Consider the following 15932-nt stretch of genomic DNA (forward strand, 5'->3'; position numbering starts at 1 on the left):
CCCCCTCTCTCTCTCATACGCTCCTCCTCTGAAAAGGCACCCCCCCGGTTCCTGCAGCTGGCCTGCCACCCCTCACTGCAGCTGCTCTGCTACCCAAATAACGGCCTGTAAAATCCCCCCAGCATCCTCCCACAGGTGTCGCCTCTTGATAGCTCCTCAAAAAGTAATAACTGATTCTGTAGCTGCCAATTAAAAGATGCCATGTGGTTTCCTGGGGTTGCGACACTTGGCAAAACAAGCTGCATGAAAATGCATGAATCTGAGCCCCAAAATGGGGGTCTACAATAATATTAATAATTGTTTGATATAATAGATAATAAAATTTATTATAAGAGTTTTTTAGATATAAAATGTTATAGGACTGTACTGTGATATATAGTATAAAAATAAAATAACTAAATAATTATTTTATATTAAATAAACTAATTATAATTAAAATAAAATATATATTATTAAATTTATTATTTAATAAACAACCTTATTACTTTTTAAATTGGTAATTATAATTAAATATGATTTGATTGACAATATTTCCTTTTAAAATTATAGAAAAAAAATATTAATCTTATTTAAATAAGTTTTTTTTGCACAATGTTTTCTAAACTTTTAGGAAATTAAAATACGAATCTTACAAAGTCTTTGTTTTGAGAGAAAAGAAAACTAAAATAATAAAAATAATAATAGATCTAAAAGAAAGATAAATATTTATATAGAGAGTCTAATTATTAATTAATTTGAATGATATGACAAGTAAAATGATATTTTTAAAAATAATTGGATGACTTATTAAAAATCGTATGTATTTCAAATTATTTTTAAACAGATAAGTATAATATTAATTTAAAAAATGAATCAATTTTTATTTTTCCCTAAATTAACATACATTCCTATATATATCCAAAAATTTTAAATCTTGTTTATTTTTAATTTTTTCTTATGATGCTTTTTGAAAATGAATAATACCTTGAATTTATTTTCAAAAACCACTTAAAAGTAAAATATTTGTAAAAGGCGCTTTTTAGATTAGAAAAACAGAATTTTGGACTTTCGAACTGGGCTCACATCTAGAAACCCTAACTAAGGTCCACCTACCAAACATGGGCCGGAGCCCAGAAAATTGTTAATTGAATTAGTAGGGGTAAAGTAGACAGTGGAAATCGCAGTCCCCAATTTCTCCGGCGTTGGTTGCTCTCTCATTCGTCAGATCTCTGAGTTGCGTCAACTCTCTGACCACCAAAACGCCGTCGTTGCGGTGAGTTTTTCTCTTTCTTCATCTCTCTTTCCCCCTGTTCTCAATATTCTCAATGCTCTTGAGATCTGCCCCATTTCAGATTAGGGTCTCTCTGTCTCTCTAGATATGTATACATATGTATGTATGTTTTTTTCGTAGAAGATTGCTTTGATGGGATTGGGATTTTAATCTGTAATCTGCATCGCATGATTCGAAATTAGATTTCTGATGATTCGTTAATCTTCTGGTTATGATCATTACGCTGAAAGAAATGAACTATAAAATGTAATGTTGGAGAATTGAATGATGTTGATATAGCTCTTGGGTGTGTTATCTCTGTTTTGTGGGTATTTTCTGAATATGCGAGGTTTGGTTGCTTCATTTTTATTGCAATGCTGAAGTATATCGCAGTTCTCTTTATTCCTTTTGGCCAGAGATAAGATTTTGTGTAGAAAAATAAATGAATGATTTCTGGGTGAGATAAAGATAAGAGATAGGTTAAATGGTTTTTAGGGAGTCAGCAGGATTGTGGGCATGGAGTGGAATTTCATCTCGCTGATCGGGTTATTCTTTTTCTTTTTCCTTTTCTTTTATCAAAGACAAAGTTCATTGGCAGTGGCCCTCAGACCAGCGTCAGGTGGCAAGGGGTTGGATTGGGGATGAGGGAGGTTTCAGATTTGATCCCTGGTACCAAAACAATGGGAAAATGTTACATACAAAAGGAAGGCTTTTGAAGTTAAAAAGAGATTCAATGGATTTCCGGTTCTCCTTATTTTATCATATTTTCTATCTCTCTTTTTGTTGCCATCCTTTTCAAGTTCACCTGTAACATTGCTGATGGCAGAAAGTAGTTTCAGATGGAAAGGGCAGTCTGAATCTTGTTACTGTCTTAGCAGACACTGACACAGTTTGTGGGACAGAAAATTTAAAACCTAAAACCATGACCATTTGACAATGGACATAGGCTCTATTGCTCCCCCTTAGCTTGGTTTGGTGCATTTGGAAGTCTAATGGTAACAGCACAACCATTTAATAATGTATGTATGCTCCATTGCCCCCCTTAGCTTTTTTGGTGCATTTGAAAGGAGTGTAGTCTTAGGGTCATTGAAGGAGTGGAGTTATCAGTGGTTAAATCTCGTTCTCAGAACTTTGTTTCAGTGCTCCTGAGTTAATTGGGAGAAATTGCCTCTTTTGGAGTTTTTTAAATAGCATGATGGTTTGATTCTATCATAGGGCTTATTCAACTATAATCTCTGTTCATTTTTTCCCCTCTTGTTTTTGGCGCTTCTTGTGCACTTATACCAGGATTTGCCTCCTTTTTGGATCTATTATATATATATATATATATATATATATATTATGTATACTTATTGGAAAAGTAAGATTATCAAACTTTACTTTGTTTGCCTCTTTCATTTTCACGCATCGCAGTTTATTTATCTTCCTCATGTAGGAGATAGAGTTTTGGTTATTACTTCAAACATATTTTATTATTTCTTTTACCCTGTTTTAGATATGGGGTATCCAATATTTTACTGCCATTAATTCCAGTTTTGTGGTATATAGAAAACTGAACTTCTTGAAATTTTCAAATTAGGTTTATCTTCAGTGGATGTTTTCTTGATACTTGGCTTTCTTCCTTTGGTGAATGAATTAACAGAACAAATTAATTGAAATGGCTGGAGGAAGGGCAATCCACCAGTTACTGAGGATGAAACTTCGATCACAATCCACTGTAAGAATATGTTTACCTTTTGCATTGTCTATATACTTTCCTGGAACTGATATACATCTCTTTTACCTATCAAAAAAAAAAAAAAACTTTCCTGGAACTGTCTAAACCAATTCAGTTTGAATTTTTCTTTGCAAAAAAAAAATTCTTACGAAATTTAACAGCAATGGTATTCAAATTGCGTAAAAGCCCCCAAAGTATACAAGGTGAAAAAAGGGAGGGATACACAAAAATCAACACCTTCGCTTCATTTACAACCCAACCAATCTTTAAATCGGTTCTTTTGTGGGCAAAAAGTGTAGGAAGGGCTGCTCATCTTCATATTTTTTGGACAGTTTGGAAGGCGAGGAATAGATTGACTTTCAAGGATAATGAGCTGTCAATTCAGAGATTAAAATATTCCTTTATCCTCTCTCTATGGTCTGAGGCTAAGCTGATTATAATTTTTTTTTTATAGACAAAGAGGAACATTAGATTAAAACACGCCAAAAAAAGGGGGCGCTCCCTATGTACATAGGCTGTATACAAAGAAGGTCCAAATCATGGCAACCAAAGAAAGATAAAGCCTAAGAAGGAATAGTTAAACAACAACCCGATCACCCAACAAATTCCGAAAAGAGAGATAGTCCAAGTCCAAGTCCAAAAATTGTTGAGACCACTCAAGCAGGGACCGAAGAAAGAGTTTCCTCAAGCTCGTATCTGACATCTCTTCCTCTTGGAAGATTCTTCGATTTCGCTCTCCCCAAATACACTAAAACAGACAAATAGGCGCCATTTTCCAAACGACACTCTTTTTCTTCCCCAGGCCTTTCATTTTCCATTCAAGAAGCAGATTTCTCACTGATTCCGGGAGCACCCACACCACCCCAAAAGAAGAAAACAACAAATTCCAAAGATCCCTTGTCTTACCACAATGAATTAGGATGTTGTTCACTGTTTCCTCATTTTCTTTGCACAGATTGTATCTATTAACCATAGACCAACCCCTCCTCATTAGCATATCTACAGTAGAAATTTTACCCCAAACTGCTTCCCAAGCAAAAAAACGAGTTCTTAAAGGGGCATACGAACCCCAAACCTCCTTTGCTGGAAATAAAGGGCTGTTGTCTTCCTTCAAAGACCTATAATAAGATTTTACCTTAAATATTCCTTTCCTCTCAATTTTCCAAACCAGAAAATCCTCCCCTTTTTGCACCTTTACTGCAGAAATGTAACCCAAAAAGCGGTTCACCTCCTCCAACTCCCAATCTTGAAAGGATCTTCTAAACTGCACCTCCTAGCCCCCGCCACCACCTTCTTGTCTTCCCCAAAGATCAACCACTACTGCAGAATTATGAGCTGCAATTCTAAATAGCAAAGGGAAGAGATCCTTTAGCTTAGAGTCTCCTACCCAAATGTCCCACCAAAATCTAGTTCGTCTCCCATTTCCAATACAAATCCTAGTTCTAAGAAAGAACTCCTCCCAACCCTTTCTAATGTCTTTCCAAAGGCCCGTCCCATAAGACTCCCTCACCTCTCTAGTGGTCCAACCACCTTGCACCTCCCCAAATTTACCAACAATGACTCTTCTCCAAAAACTCTCCCGCTTTGTAGGAAATCTCCAGAGCCATTTTCCGAGCAAAGCATGATTGAATTCCTTCAAGTACCTTAACCCCAACCCTCCATGCCTCTTATCTTTGCAAATAACTGCCCATCTTACCAAGTGGATCTTCCTTCTCTCCTCCATATCTCCCCACAAGAACTCCCTTTGAATTTTTTTCAATCTGAGTCTCACTTTCCTTGGGATAACAAAAAGCGACATAAAGTAGATAGGGAGATTTGAGAGTGTGCTCTTGATGAGGGTAAGACGACCTCCCTTAGAAAGATATTGTTTTTTCCATGTAGCCAATTTTCTCTTGAATCTTTCTTCTACCCCATCCCAAACTCTACACGACTTGTGGGAGGCTCCAAGAGGTAAACCTAGATAATTCGTAGGGAGATTCCCTACTTTACACCCGAAAACTGCAGCAGCTCTATACACCTCTTCCACTCCCCCAACTAGAATAATTTCGTTTTTCTGCAAATTAATTTTTAGGCTTGAAACTACTTCAAAGCAGATTACAACCCACTTCCAAAAAATTAGTCGGTCCCTATTATCCTCACAAAAAAGAAAAGTGTGATCAACAAACAACAGATGGGAAACCAAAACCCCTTTTCCACTTCTTCCCGTTGCCTTGAAGCCCCTAATAAAACCATTCTCCTCAGCTCTTGATATTAAACTACTGAAAGCTTCCATGATCAGCACAAACAAATAAGGTGAGAGTGGGTCACGTTGCCTTAGGCCTCTAAACGTTGAAAAGAAATCTGTGGGAGTACCATTCACTAAAACTGCCATTCTCACAGTCGATATGCAGAAAAAAATCCAGTTTCGCCATTTTAGACCAAAACCCATCTTCTCCAAGACTGAAAGAAGGAATCTCCAGTTTACGTGGTCATAAGCCTTTTCAATGTCCAATTTGCACACTCAGGCTATCCCGACACTTCTCTTCCTTGAGTCTATCGCCTCATTAGCTACCAAAACAGCGTCCAAAATCTGCCTCCCTTCCACAAAAGCATTCTGACTATTCGAAACCAATTTTTCCATCACTCTTTTCAACCTATTTGCTAGAACTTTGGCAATAATTTTATAAAGCTGATTATAGTCGAATGCCTTCAATCTTTGGTTAATTTTATTGATTGGTTGGGATCCTTTTAAGGCTGTATTTTTGGGCCAGTTGGTCTTTGGGTATCTTTTTTTTTCTATGGCCTTTTTGGTGGTGGGTGTATAGGTTTGTATATCGTGCATAGGTTTGTATACCTTGAGTCGCTTTTTTGGCGTCTCTTTTTAAATGAATTTTACTTATCAAAAAAAAAAAAAATTTACAACCCAACCAATCTTTAAAGTCAAATAAAAACGACGAACTAGACCTTGAATGTACCCCGACCCACTCTATAGGAGCGTAAAATAGTATGGTCCATTAGATTAGAATCTTCAAAGACTCTTCGGTTTCTCACCTTCCATAAGGTCCAAAATAAGTATAAAGGGGTTGTTTTCCAGACCTTCTTTCTTTTCTTTCCAACAAAGGCACTCTACCAGCTAAAGGGGGTATCATTGATTGAGAAAGAGTCAAAGACATTACCCATTGTACATAAAAAAGAGTAAAGATAAGATGTCACAACATGATTGCCTTAGGATAGTGAAGGAGGATATGGTTTGTTGACTCCTCCTTTTCACCTTTACACAAATACCATATGCTTGGAAGACATCAACCCCTTCTTTTTAGCTGACCTAGAGTTCGAATTTTTTCTCAAACCGTTTCTTAAGCAAAAAAGGTGACTCTCATTGGGACCTAAGGATTCCACACAATGCTTATAGAGACTCCTTTCGAAAAGTGACCGGCTAAGGAGGAGTAAAAGGATTTAATTATAAAAGTGCCTCCTTTAGATAACCGCCAAACCATGACATCCTTAGCACCTCCTCGGATCACTTGCTCTTGCAACCTTCTAAGAAACTCTTCCACCTCTCCCAATTCACATTCAATTATTTGCTTGTGAACATTGGACTCCAACAACGACTTCCCTACATGTTTTCACATTAGATCTACCCAGGCTTCTTTAACAATGACTATTGAAAACAACTCTGGGAAAGCCACAACTAGGGGATTCTCCTTACACCACCTATCCTTCCAAAACCTCACCCTCCTACCATTTCCTAAGCTAAAACCAACCCTGTTGTTAAACTTCTTCCACCCACTACTTATCCCCTTCTAAAGGCCCACCACCCTATATCCTTCCCTTGAAACTCTAGATCACCATCCTCTCTCTTCCTCGTTGTACTTCCCTACAATCGCTTGATTCCAAGGAGACTCATTCTCATAAGCAAATCTCCAACACCATTTCCCAAGAAAGGCCATATTCAAAGCAGACAACTTTCTAACACCCAGACCTCCATCCTTTTTATCCAAGCCAACTATTAACCGATTTTCACTAGGCAAGGTCTTCTTTGGAACTCTCCTCCCCTCTGAAGGAAGTCTCTTTGAAGCTTCTTGAATCTAAGACTCACCTTATGGGGGATTAAAAATAAAGACATGTAGTAGATGGGTTAGGCTAGATAAAGTGCTCTTTATTAAAGTCAATCTCCCTCCTTTTGAGAAGTATTGCCTCTTCCACAAAGTAAGTTTCTTTTGAAATCTTTCCTCCACTACATCCCACGTTTGTGCATACTTGAAGGAAGCTCCCAAAGGGAGACCCAAATAAGTAGAAGGGAGAGAGTCCACTTTGCACCCCGCCACCCTAGCCAAATCCTTTGTATTATCAACCTTCTCCATTGAAATTAACTCACTTTTGTCCAAATTGATTTTTAAGCCAGAAATCACTTCAAACCACATGAACATCCAACTCAAAGCCTCCAAATGCTCCTTATTTGAGTCACAAGAAATTAGAGTATCATCAACAAAAAGGAGATGAGACACTACCGTACCCACATCTCCTCTCCTACTAGCCAAGAAACCTTGATTGAAGCCCCTCTCCATAACCTTCTTCAAAATACTAGAAAGTGCCTCCATTGTCATAATGAAAAGAAAGGGGGAAAGAGGATTTCCTTATCTTAGGCCTCTAGAACTTTGAAAGAAAACTGTAAGGGTCCCCATTAATCAAAACTGAAAAAGTGAGCTAAGGAAATGCACCACCTCATCCACCTTCCACATCCATCAAGTTAGTTATGGGGTTTATATAATCTTTCTTGTGTACTTGGGTTTGTCCTTTGCTTGGCTCTATTGAATATTTGCTTATCAAAGATCAATCTTTCTTGGTTCAAGTGAGGTCATTGATTGTTTAGGTTTATGATTATAGACGTTATGACACTAATGAAATCGATTTTGGAGGATTAAAAAAAAAGGGCCTTCATACTAATGGCTTCATAACTAGAAACTTCAAGAAATTAACAACTTTCAAACCGAAACTTCATAACAAGACACAAATTAATATTGGACTAACAATTGTAAAATTACTGAGGAACTAAATAATCTTAATGAATGCTATAGACATTAGATAAAGTATTTTGATTTTCAAGATAGTTAAGTAGCATGCCAATGCTTGTTCTTTTATGGATTGGATTAACATCGCAACTTTGGATGATTGACTGTCTGTTGCTAGTTGTGGTCTAGTGCATATCCTTACCTATTTGTGGCTTGTCATTAAGCTCATAAAGGCTTTCATGCTATGTAATTTTTATCTAGACTAACTTCAATGAAAATCACTTAAACTGGTGAGAACTCATCTTTGTGAAACCATCTAGCCTGTGTGGCGCTTGGCTCAAGTGGCAAGGCATTAGGGTGGAGATGTGGGAGGTTCCCTATAAAAAAATCTTAATAAAATCACCAAGTTTGGTGTGATTTTGTTGACATGAAAAGTTTGATGAGAAAAAAGGAATTTTTGAAGTAGACTTCACCAGGCATAGGGTTTTGATTTGTATGTGAATGTGTATGCACAGATGTGCGCATGTATATGTCTTCACTTAGTTTTGAGTACACTATGAGCAATTTCAGGATGAAGGCAATTTATATTGAACTAAAGGATCTGATAATATATATATATATATATATATATTGAACCAAAGGAGGTTTTAACTACATTTGAGAAACATCAAGGCTAATGTGGGCGTGCATGCATGTATATGCGTTCATGTGTGTGTGTGTGGACCATGTAATTTTGAAACACTGCAAGTAATTTCAAGGGTGAAGACAATTTGTAGTGAACTAAAGGTTTTTTAGTTACATTTGGCATATGTTAGGGCTACCGTGTGTGAGTGCGCATGCTACATTTAGCATACAATACGGTTAGTGTTTGTGTGTGGTTGGTTTTTGGAACACTATGTGCAATTTCAAGTATGAAGACAGTTTGTATTGCAGCAAGACATCTAGCATACACCAAGGCTTACATAAGTGGGCTTTCTTTTATTTTGGTTGTTCATAAGTCAATTACCCTCCTAGAAGCTTTGTTTTTGTTTATATTTTATAGTGTTTTGTAAAACCCTTTTTAATTTGTAAAACCATATTTATTTGTTTTTGTGCTGCCTCAATTTTTGGTTTTAATATAAGTCAAACTAGAATTAAGAAAGGCTATGTTCTTCTCATGTATATTTTCCAATGATCCAATTCAGCCTGACCAATTCAACATTTAAAATTTTGTTTTCGCTGCCTTTATTTTCTTCTCTTTTGTGCATCCTCCTTGTTATGCTTGTTGAGCTTCTTGTTAGAGGTGGTCAGATTGCTTCAAACTCATCTTAATATGTATCTGATTTGGCTTTCAATTGTATTGCTGTTTTTTGTTCATATTAATTTCTCTTTTTAAAGAGCTGCTATCTCTGTCATTGTATCTTGTTGCTATCTGATTCCAGTTTCCTAATTTTCCCCCTGTCAGACAATCTTTTGTATACTGCTCCTTAACTCTAGCTCTCCAACCATCCATCCTTCCCTCCCTCTACTTTTCTCTTCAATTTTTTGTTCCATTACCTTCTTATCAAGAAGTAAAAAATTATCTCTCCCTCTTCAATTTCTTTTTTTATCCATCTATTGTAGATACTTTTTATTGGTCATGGAGGCGAAGAAAGGTCTTTTAGCACTGGATTTTGAAAGTGGTTTGTTTTTATTTATTTTTTGGTGCTGTTTATCTTTCTCCAAGAGCTCAGTTGGGTTTTAGGGTGTTCACGATCCATATTCATATGCATAAAGCAAAAATTATGCAAAAGACTAGTTGCACTATTTAGGTTTTAAAATTTTTTCATGGTAGACATGCAAAATTTTTCCAGAGCTATGGCATCTATCATGGTTTGCTGATGGTTGGTTTACTAAAATTGCAGGCCTCTCCAGCTTTGTCATCCCTTCTTGCAAAGAAAGATCAAGAAGGAGTTGGATCAGCTGGTTCAAAGTCCCTTAGAGCACTTGCACTCCTTGGGGCAGGTGTTTCAGGGCTTTTGAGTTTTGCAACAATAGCATCTGCTGATGAGGCTGAGCATGGATTAGAATGTGCAAACTATCCCTGGCCTCACTCAGGCATTCTCAGTTCATATGACCATGCTTCGTGAGTGTCTATTGAATTTAAGATCAATCTTGCAGAGAATTGATCCTAAGACACAGACAACTTGACTCTCAACAAATATTTATCTCAAATTTATATAATCAGCTTCAAGACTTGTTTTTCATTAGTTTGATCTATCTAGGGCCAAACTTTTTGTTATATCTTGGGTCATTAATCTTGATATCAATTTCTCAATGCAACTTTTTTTATGCCAATTTATTTGAGCAGGATTCGTCGTGGTCACCAGGTTTACCAACAAGTCTGTGCATCCTGCCATTCTATGTCACTAATTTCATATCGTGATTTAGTGGGTGTGGCATATACAGAAGAGGAGACAAAGGCTATGGCTGCTGAGATTGAGGTGGCTGATGGGCCTAATGACGAGGGTGAGATGTTTACACGTCCTGGTAAACTCAGTGATCGTTTTCCTCAGCCATATGCAAATGAACAAGCTGCTCGGTTTGCTAATGGAGGAGCTTATCCTCCAGATCTAAGCCTTATCACCAAAGTAATTTCTATGTTCTGGTTTGGCTTCTTATGGAGATTATGTCTATGTTATCCAAGTGATATCTTGCTTTTGTTCTTTTCAGGCTCGCCACAATGGTCAAAACTATGTATTTGCACTGCTAACTGGTTACCGTGATCCACCTGCTGGCATTTCGGTAAATTCTTCTTCACTGATGATATTAGTTTTCATGGTTAATTTTGTGACACAGACTTCATAATTTTCTTATAAACTTTAACATCACGACTTTGTATTTTTACTAAATCAATGCACTTTGTAGCTTTAGGTAAGATAAATTCTAAAGATGATGTCTTAAATAGGGATACCGAATCATTCTGCTATGATTTTAATTCAAAGCTTCAATCCTAGTTGCTTGGTTTCAGGCAAATGAATCACTCCTTTTCAATTTAGCTATATTTTTAATCCAAGGTCACATCATTTGTTGAAGAATAAGTGTCTTCTTTCACTTCCTCAAGCCACTTTGTGTTTATCTGTTGATGAGGTGTGATTAAAGGTCTCAACATCGCTGCCATCTGTAACCACCCTTTCTCCAAGCTTGGGACTGTTTCATTATCTATGACACACTAACACACAATTCAAGGGATCAAGAAGTAAAGAATTTTGCATTTTGCACTAGCCATTCTAACTTTGGCATCTAGGAAGTTGTCTCACTTACAACTGGCTTAATTGGTTACTTGATTGGCCTTTGTTCTTGTCATATAGAGGGTTCATACAGCCAATTTAGATCGTCAAGTGGTTGGGTGCCTGGTACAGTCGCTTCTGACTGTCCTACTTGAATCCAGCCATACATGCCATTTTCTCTCATTGATGATGGTCATTGAATCTGGACTTTTCTAATAGAGAAAGACACCAGTGCATGGACTTGGAGCTTCACCTGAGTCTTTTTATGACAATTGGGTGTGGATAAAGGGAGGGGGGGAAAAGCAAAGGAAAAAGGGGAAAAGGTTTTTTACATTTTTAATTTCAGGAGAGGGTTGCTAGTGTTTGGTTAAGTGAACAAAGAGGGTTTCTTGACCAAAAACCCTTATTGTATAGTATAAGACATTCACAACTTGTGCCCTTTACATTTTACATTAAATATTTGTTATGTTTTCTAAAAACCCCTAATGTTAGTCTTACTTATAGTCCAGTGATATTAATTTTCTATACTAAAATCCCTTATTGTATCATATAGGGCATTTGCCAATAGTCCCCTTTAACTTTTTATCTTTTACCTAGAGCAATATATTTGTCATGTTACTAGAAACCCAATTTAGTTACCTACAATCCAGCTATGCAAAATTTGTGTAAACCAGTCCTTTATTAAAGTACCTTTTTAATTAAGTATCCAGACATAATTGTTGGACACCAACATATTAGCTATACTGCAGCACCCTAATTTTTGCTTGCTGAATTTTTTTATACAATCTTTGTAATTTTTTTATTTATTTAGCAAACAGAGAATCTATTAAAATAGCGCCAATGAAAGGAGACACAACCTAAGTATATGGGAAGTATACACAAAGAACAAAACAAAGAATACCAACAGGTATCTAAAAAAAAAGCCTCAAAACCAAATTATCTGCAACTAAGACTATCTATGAAGGTCATCATTGAGAAATTTCCCATTTCTAGGGATACTTTAGACCAAATTAGGAGGGATTTTAATGAAGCTCTTGTTAACCTCTGATCTGCAAGCTCTTCTCCATTAAAGATTCTGAGGTTTTGCTCTTTCCAAATACACCAAAACAAGCAAAGGGGTGTCATTCGCCAAACATGGTGGCTTTTCTTATCCAACCCCTTAAACTTCCACTTGAAAAGCAGATTCCTCATTGTAGCTGGAAATATCCAATTCTAACCAAAAGTTGATAAGAGAAACGTTTATAACACCTTTGTCCTCGCACAACAAATCAAAATGTGATCAATAGACTCTCCGCTCTCTTAGTAATTTGAAATTTATTGAAGGTTGAAGGTCAATTTTATGTTGTATTAGTTGTTTCCAATATATATATATATATTGTAGTTCATAGAAGAGTGATACATAATTCTTGATAATTTGTGGTTTCTGTTTTTTAAATATATCTAGGACTAGGTACTTAGATGGTATTGTACATGAATTGGATTATTTTTAGTGATACATGATAAGTCATAGCATGTCAACCTAACAAATTCCTTCTAACCGAGGAATGCATAACCCACTACACACCAAAAAGGAGTAAATCAAGTTCCACAATGAAGTGGACGAACTTCAACAAGAGAACGGATTTCACCACTAAACGAGAATTGAATTTGAGGCAAACATAAACCATCCATGTTCGCTAGAAAACGAACTTCCGTGTTAGTAAGAAAATGAGCTTCCATGTTCGAAAGAAAATGAACTTCCCTGTTCGCAAGAAAACAAACTTCCGTGTTCTCACGAACACAAAAGTTTCTGTTTCGAAGAATATTTTCTGTTGAGCCGCATTCAATAAGATTGAGACACGTGTCAAACAACTTCTCTATAAAAGAGGAAAGTTCTGGAAGAGAAAGGGAATTTTTTGAACCAAAACACACAACATTCTAGCCTTGTCACAAAACAGGAGTAGGTGATCTGTAGTTTCCTCCTCTTTTTTGCACAAGTAACACCTATTTGGGATATTCCAACCCCTCTTTTTCAGCTGGTCAAAAGTTTGCTGCAAGACATTTCCCAGGCAAAAAACCGACCCTCACCGGAGCCCTTGACCTCCAAATAATACTAAATGGAAAACGATCTCTAGAAGCCCTAGTGTAGGAGCAATAAATAGATCTAATTGAAAATTTTCCGTTCTTGCTTTCTATCCAGCTCAAAATGTCCACTTCCCTTCTAAAATATTTGGATCATGGCATAAAATGTCTGCGAGTTTTTCAATTAGGCCATGGACTAATATCTGGTTGGCACTTTGATGCTTCCATTGTTTTTCTTTCTCATGGAATGTCAGTTTTAGATGCTGTGTTTGTATGCCTTAAATGGATAGTTGGTGCATCCAAGACAATGGTTGAGCAAAAGCTTTCATCTTAAGCATGATATATTGTATCTTAATCCTTTTCACCAACGTTGCTGCTCCACCATGGATGGAGGTGTGGGTTCCAGACCTTGAATATTGCCAACAGAAGATATTTTGTGGATCCTTCTTACTTTCATTAAAAAAAAAAAATCTGGCTATCATTTTAATGAATGGGAAAATGTGAGTCTTTTTACCCTTGAGGGCTTTCATCTGCTTGTATTTTTTGTTTCTTTTCTACTGCAGTTGTAGGGTGTTTTGAGGTGTTGGTTTATTTGCCTTGGCTTTTAAAGCCAGCATGTGTTTACATATGCATAGAAACACACGACAGTCTTTAGTTGTGCCCATAGGAAAGCAGATATTATCCAGTGTACCCATCAATGCTGCTGATTTTTTTTTATTTTTTATGTTTATGGACATATTCTGTTCATGATGACCTATTCCTCTACCTAATCAATCAAGTTGTTCACAAATATTTTTGTAGATCCGAGAAGGGTTGCACTACAATCCTTACTTCCCTGGGGGTGCAATTGCTATGCCTAAAATGCTCATTGATGGTGCACTTGAGTATGAAGATGGTACGCCTGCAACAGAGGCTCAGGTGGGTTTTCATCTACTCTAATTGCAACTTGGGTGCTTCTTAACTGTAATTGCATCTTTTTCAAGGTGTTAGAAAATTGAGTGTCTTCCATAATTCTGGTGCAGATGGGGAAAGATGTTGTATCATTTTTGACATGGGCAGCGGAACCAGAGATGGAAGAAAGGAAACTGGTAATTTGGCTTCTGAATTCCCTGTCCATTATGATGAGTAAAATTTAGTTTGTTTATGACTTTAGATCTCTTCAAAATGCAGATGGGGTTCAAATGGATATTTTTACTTTCACTGGCACTACTTCAAGCTGCTTATTTCAGGCGATTGAGGTGGTCTGTCTACAAGTCTCGTAAGCTGATTGTTGACGTTGTCAACTAAGCATCACCTGGGTTTTCTTTAATCCAATGCTTGTGGGAGAACATGGATTGGCAATAATTATCTTATGAGATGATCTAGGTTTTCTGCCATGTTAAATTGGTTCAATTGCCCAACTGGTAATGGAGGGGCGTGACGAGTTTTGTTTTCAATTGAGGAAGAAATAAGCCTGTCCACCACATACATGATACCTTATTTTTTGTCAAGAACATCTGAATTCCAGTTAGATATTTTTCTGAGTCCAAAATTCTCAGGATTGTTTCACCATTCAACGGTTGGTTGTCGAGTTTACTTCTGCATCATTGCAGCCATTATTCATAAAGAGAAACTATGGCCCATATTACCTATTTAGTGCACAAAAAATGGTATTTTGACCCTCTTTGGGTTGTAGCAGTAACTACTTCTGGTATCAGTTTTTTGTGTTTATGAACTTAAAGACCTGGAACAACTATGGAGACTGCTGTGATATAATGCTTGGCTGTAGTTATTTCCTTCTGGAAACTTTGAGAGAAAGGATATCGTAAGTGGGAAAAATGAGAAATAAAAAAAAATGAAATGAAAGAAAAGCAAAGAGAGGAATATAAAAAATAAAATTCTGTAATAATAATTTCCCCCTTTTTCGTCAGCTTCTATTGTGTTACCATGCTATCTCAAATTCATCACGTTTTCGCCGTTCTTATTTTCCTTCATTATTGGAAGATAAGAGTGAATTTTCTTTGTGATATCTCCCCTTTTCTTGTGTGTCATCATACCCAATCAGAGTAGAAACTGAAGTTCATGTCTAGCAAAAGGATTCACAAACCCAACTTCAATGTTGACCCTTTTTATCTGTCATGATCAAATGCCCACAACTCAGAAGTTGATTTGCCAGCTCTTGTGAATTTTTCTTTCGAGAAAGCATGATCTTCAATCCCAGTATTTATCTTCTGACAGTTGGGCCAATGGAAGCTTCTATCACTATCCTTTCTCCACATCATGCCTACTTTTATCACTAGAACAACACTGGGGGATCACACAATTTTTCCCATAAAAGTGAAAATCATTTTGTCGGGCATAAAATTGAAAAATTACAGAGACTACCAACCCATATGAGTTAGTTCCTATGAGTCGGCTATGGCCTTATATGAGTTATGGAATGGTGCAAAACTGAATAGGAAACATTTGAGGCCTTGAGGCTGTACGGGCTACATTCACAATGCTTTCTATAAATATAGGAAGCTCAACTCTAAAGCAAATAAACAAAGCTTAAAGGTGATGTGATATACATATGATAAACACATGGAATGAGAGATAAAGTTGCATAATTTTGATTTTTTTTAGACTTAGAGAATAATTTTCCAACTAAGGTGATGTAAAGAAAAGAATGACAAGCAGAAGTCATA

General features: G+C 36.7%; 1 protein-coding gene across 3 annotated transcripts; it reads left to right on the plus strand.

Moving 5' to 3' along the window:
* Window positions 1-1126: 1126 nt before the first annotated feature.
* On the plus strand, window positions 1127-14822 carry LOC100250724 (cytochrome c1-2, heme protein, mitochondrial). Of its 3 annotated transcripts, none has more exons than XM_002264562.5 (8): window positions 1127-1252; window positions 2892-2966; window positions 9841-10061; window positions 10287-10566; window positions 10649-10720; window positions 14068-14184; window positions 14289-14354; window positions 14437-14822. In XM_002264562.5, exons 2-8 carry the CDS (start codon window positions 2907-2909, stop codon window positions 14551-14553), a joined length of 933 nt encoding a protein of 310 aa, XP_002264598.2. In that variant the 5' UTR covers window positions 1127-1252; window positions 2892-2906; the 3' UTR covers window positions 14554-14822. The 3 variants fall into 3 exon arrangements, with proteins under 3 accessions (XP_002264598.2, XP_010660793.1, XP_010660792.1); XM_010662491.3 differs by having other exon boundaries at window positions 1147-1252; window positions 2829-2966; XM_010662490.3 differs by having other exon boundaries at window positions 1150-1369.
* The last annotated feature ends 1110 nt before the right edge of the window (window positions 14823-15932 follow it).

Source organism: Vitis vinifera, chromosome 14 (genome assembly GCF_030704535.1).
Source record: "Vitis vinifera cultivar Pinot Noir 40024 chromosome 14, ASM3070453v1".
Lineage (NCBI taxonomy): Eukaryota > Viridiplantae > Streptophyta > Magnoliopsida > Vitales > Vitaceae > Vitis > Vitis vinifera.

What these genes read in the sequence shown, in the direction of transcription:
- LOC100250724 (XM_010662490.3), top strand. An exon ending in AACTTCGATCACAATCCACT is followed by an intron (nt 2,967 to 9,840) that starts GTAAGAATATGT and finishes CTAAAATTGCAG; the next exon opens with GCCTCTCCAGCTTTGTCATC. An exon ending in CGCCTGCAACAGAGGCTCAG is followed by an intron (nt 14,185 to 14,288) that starts GTGGGTTTTCAT and finishes ATTCTGGTGCAG; the next exon opens with ATGGGGAAAGATGTTGTATC.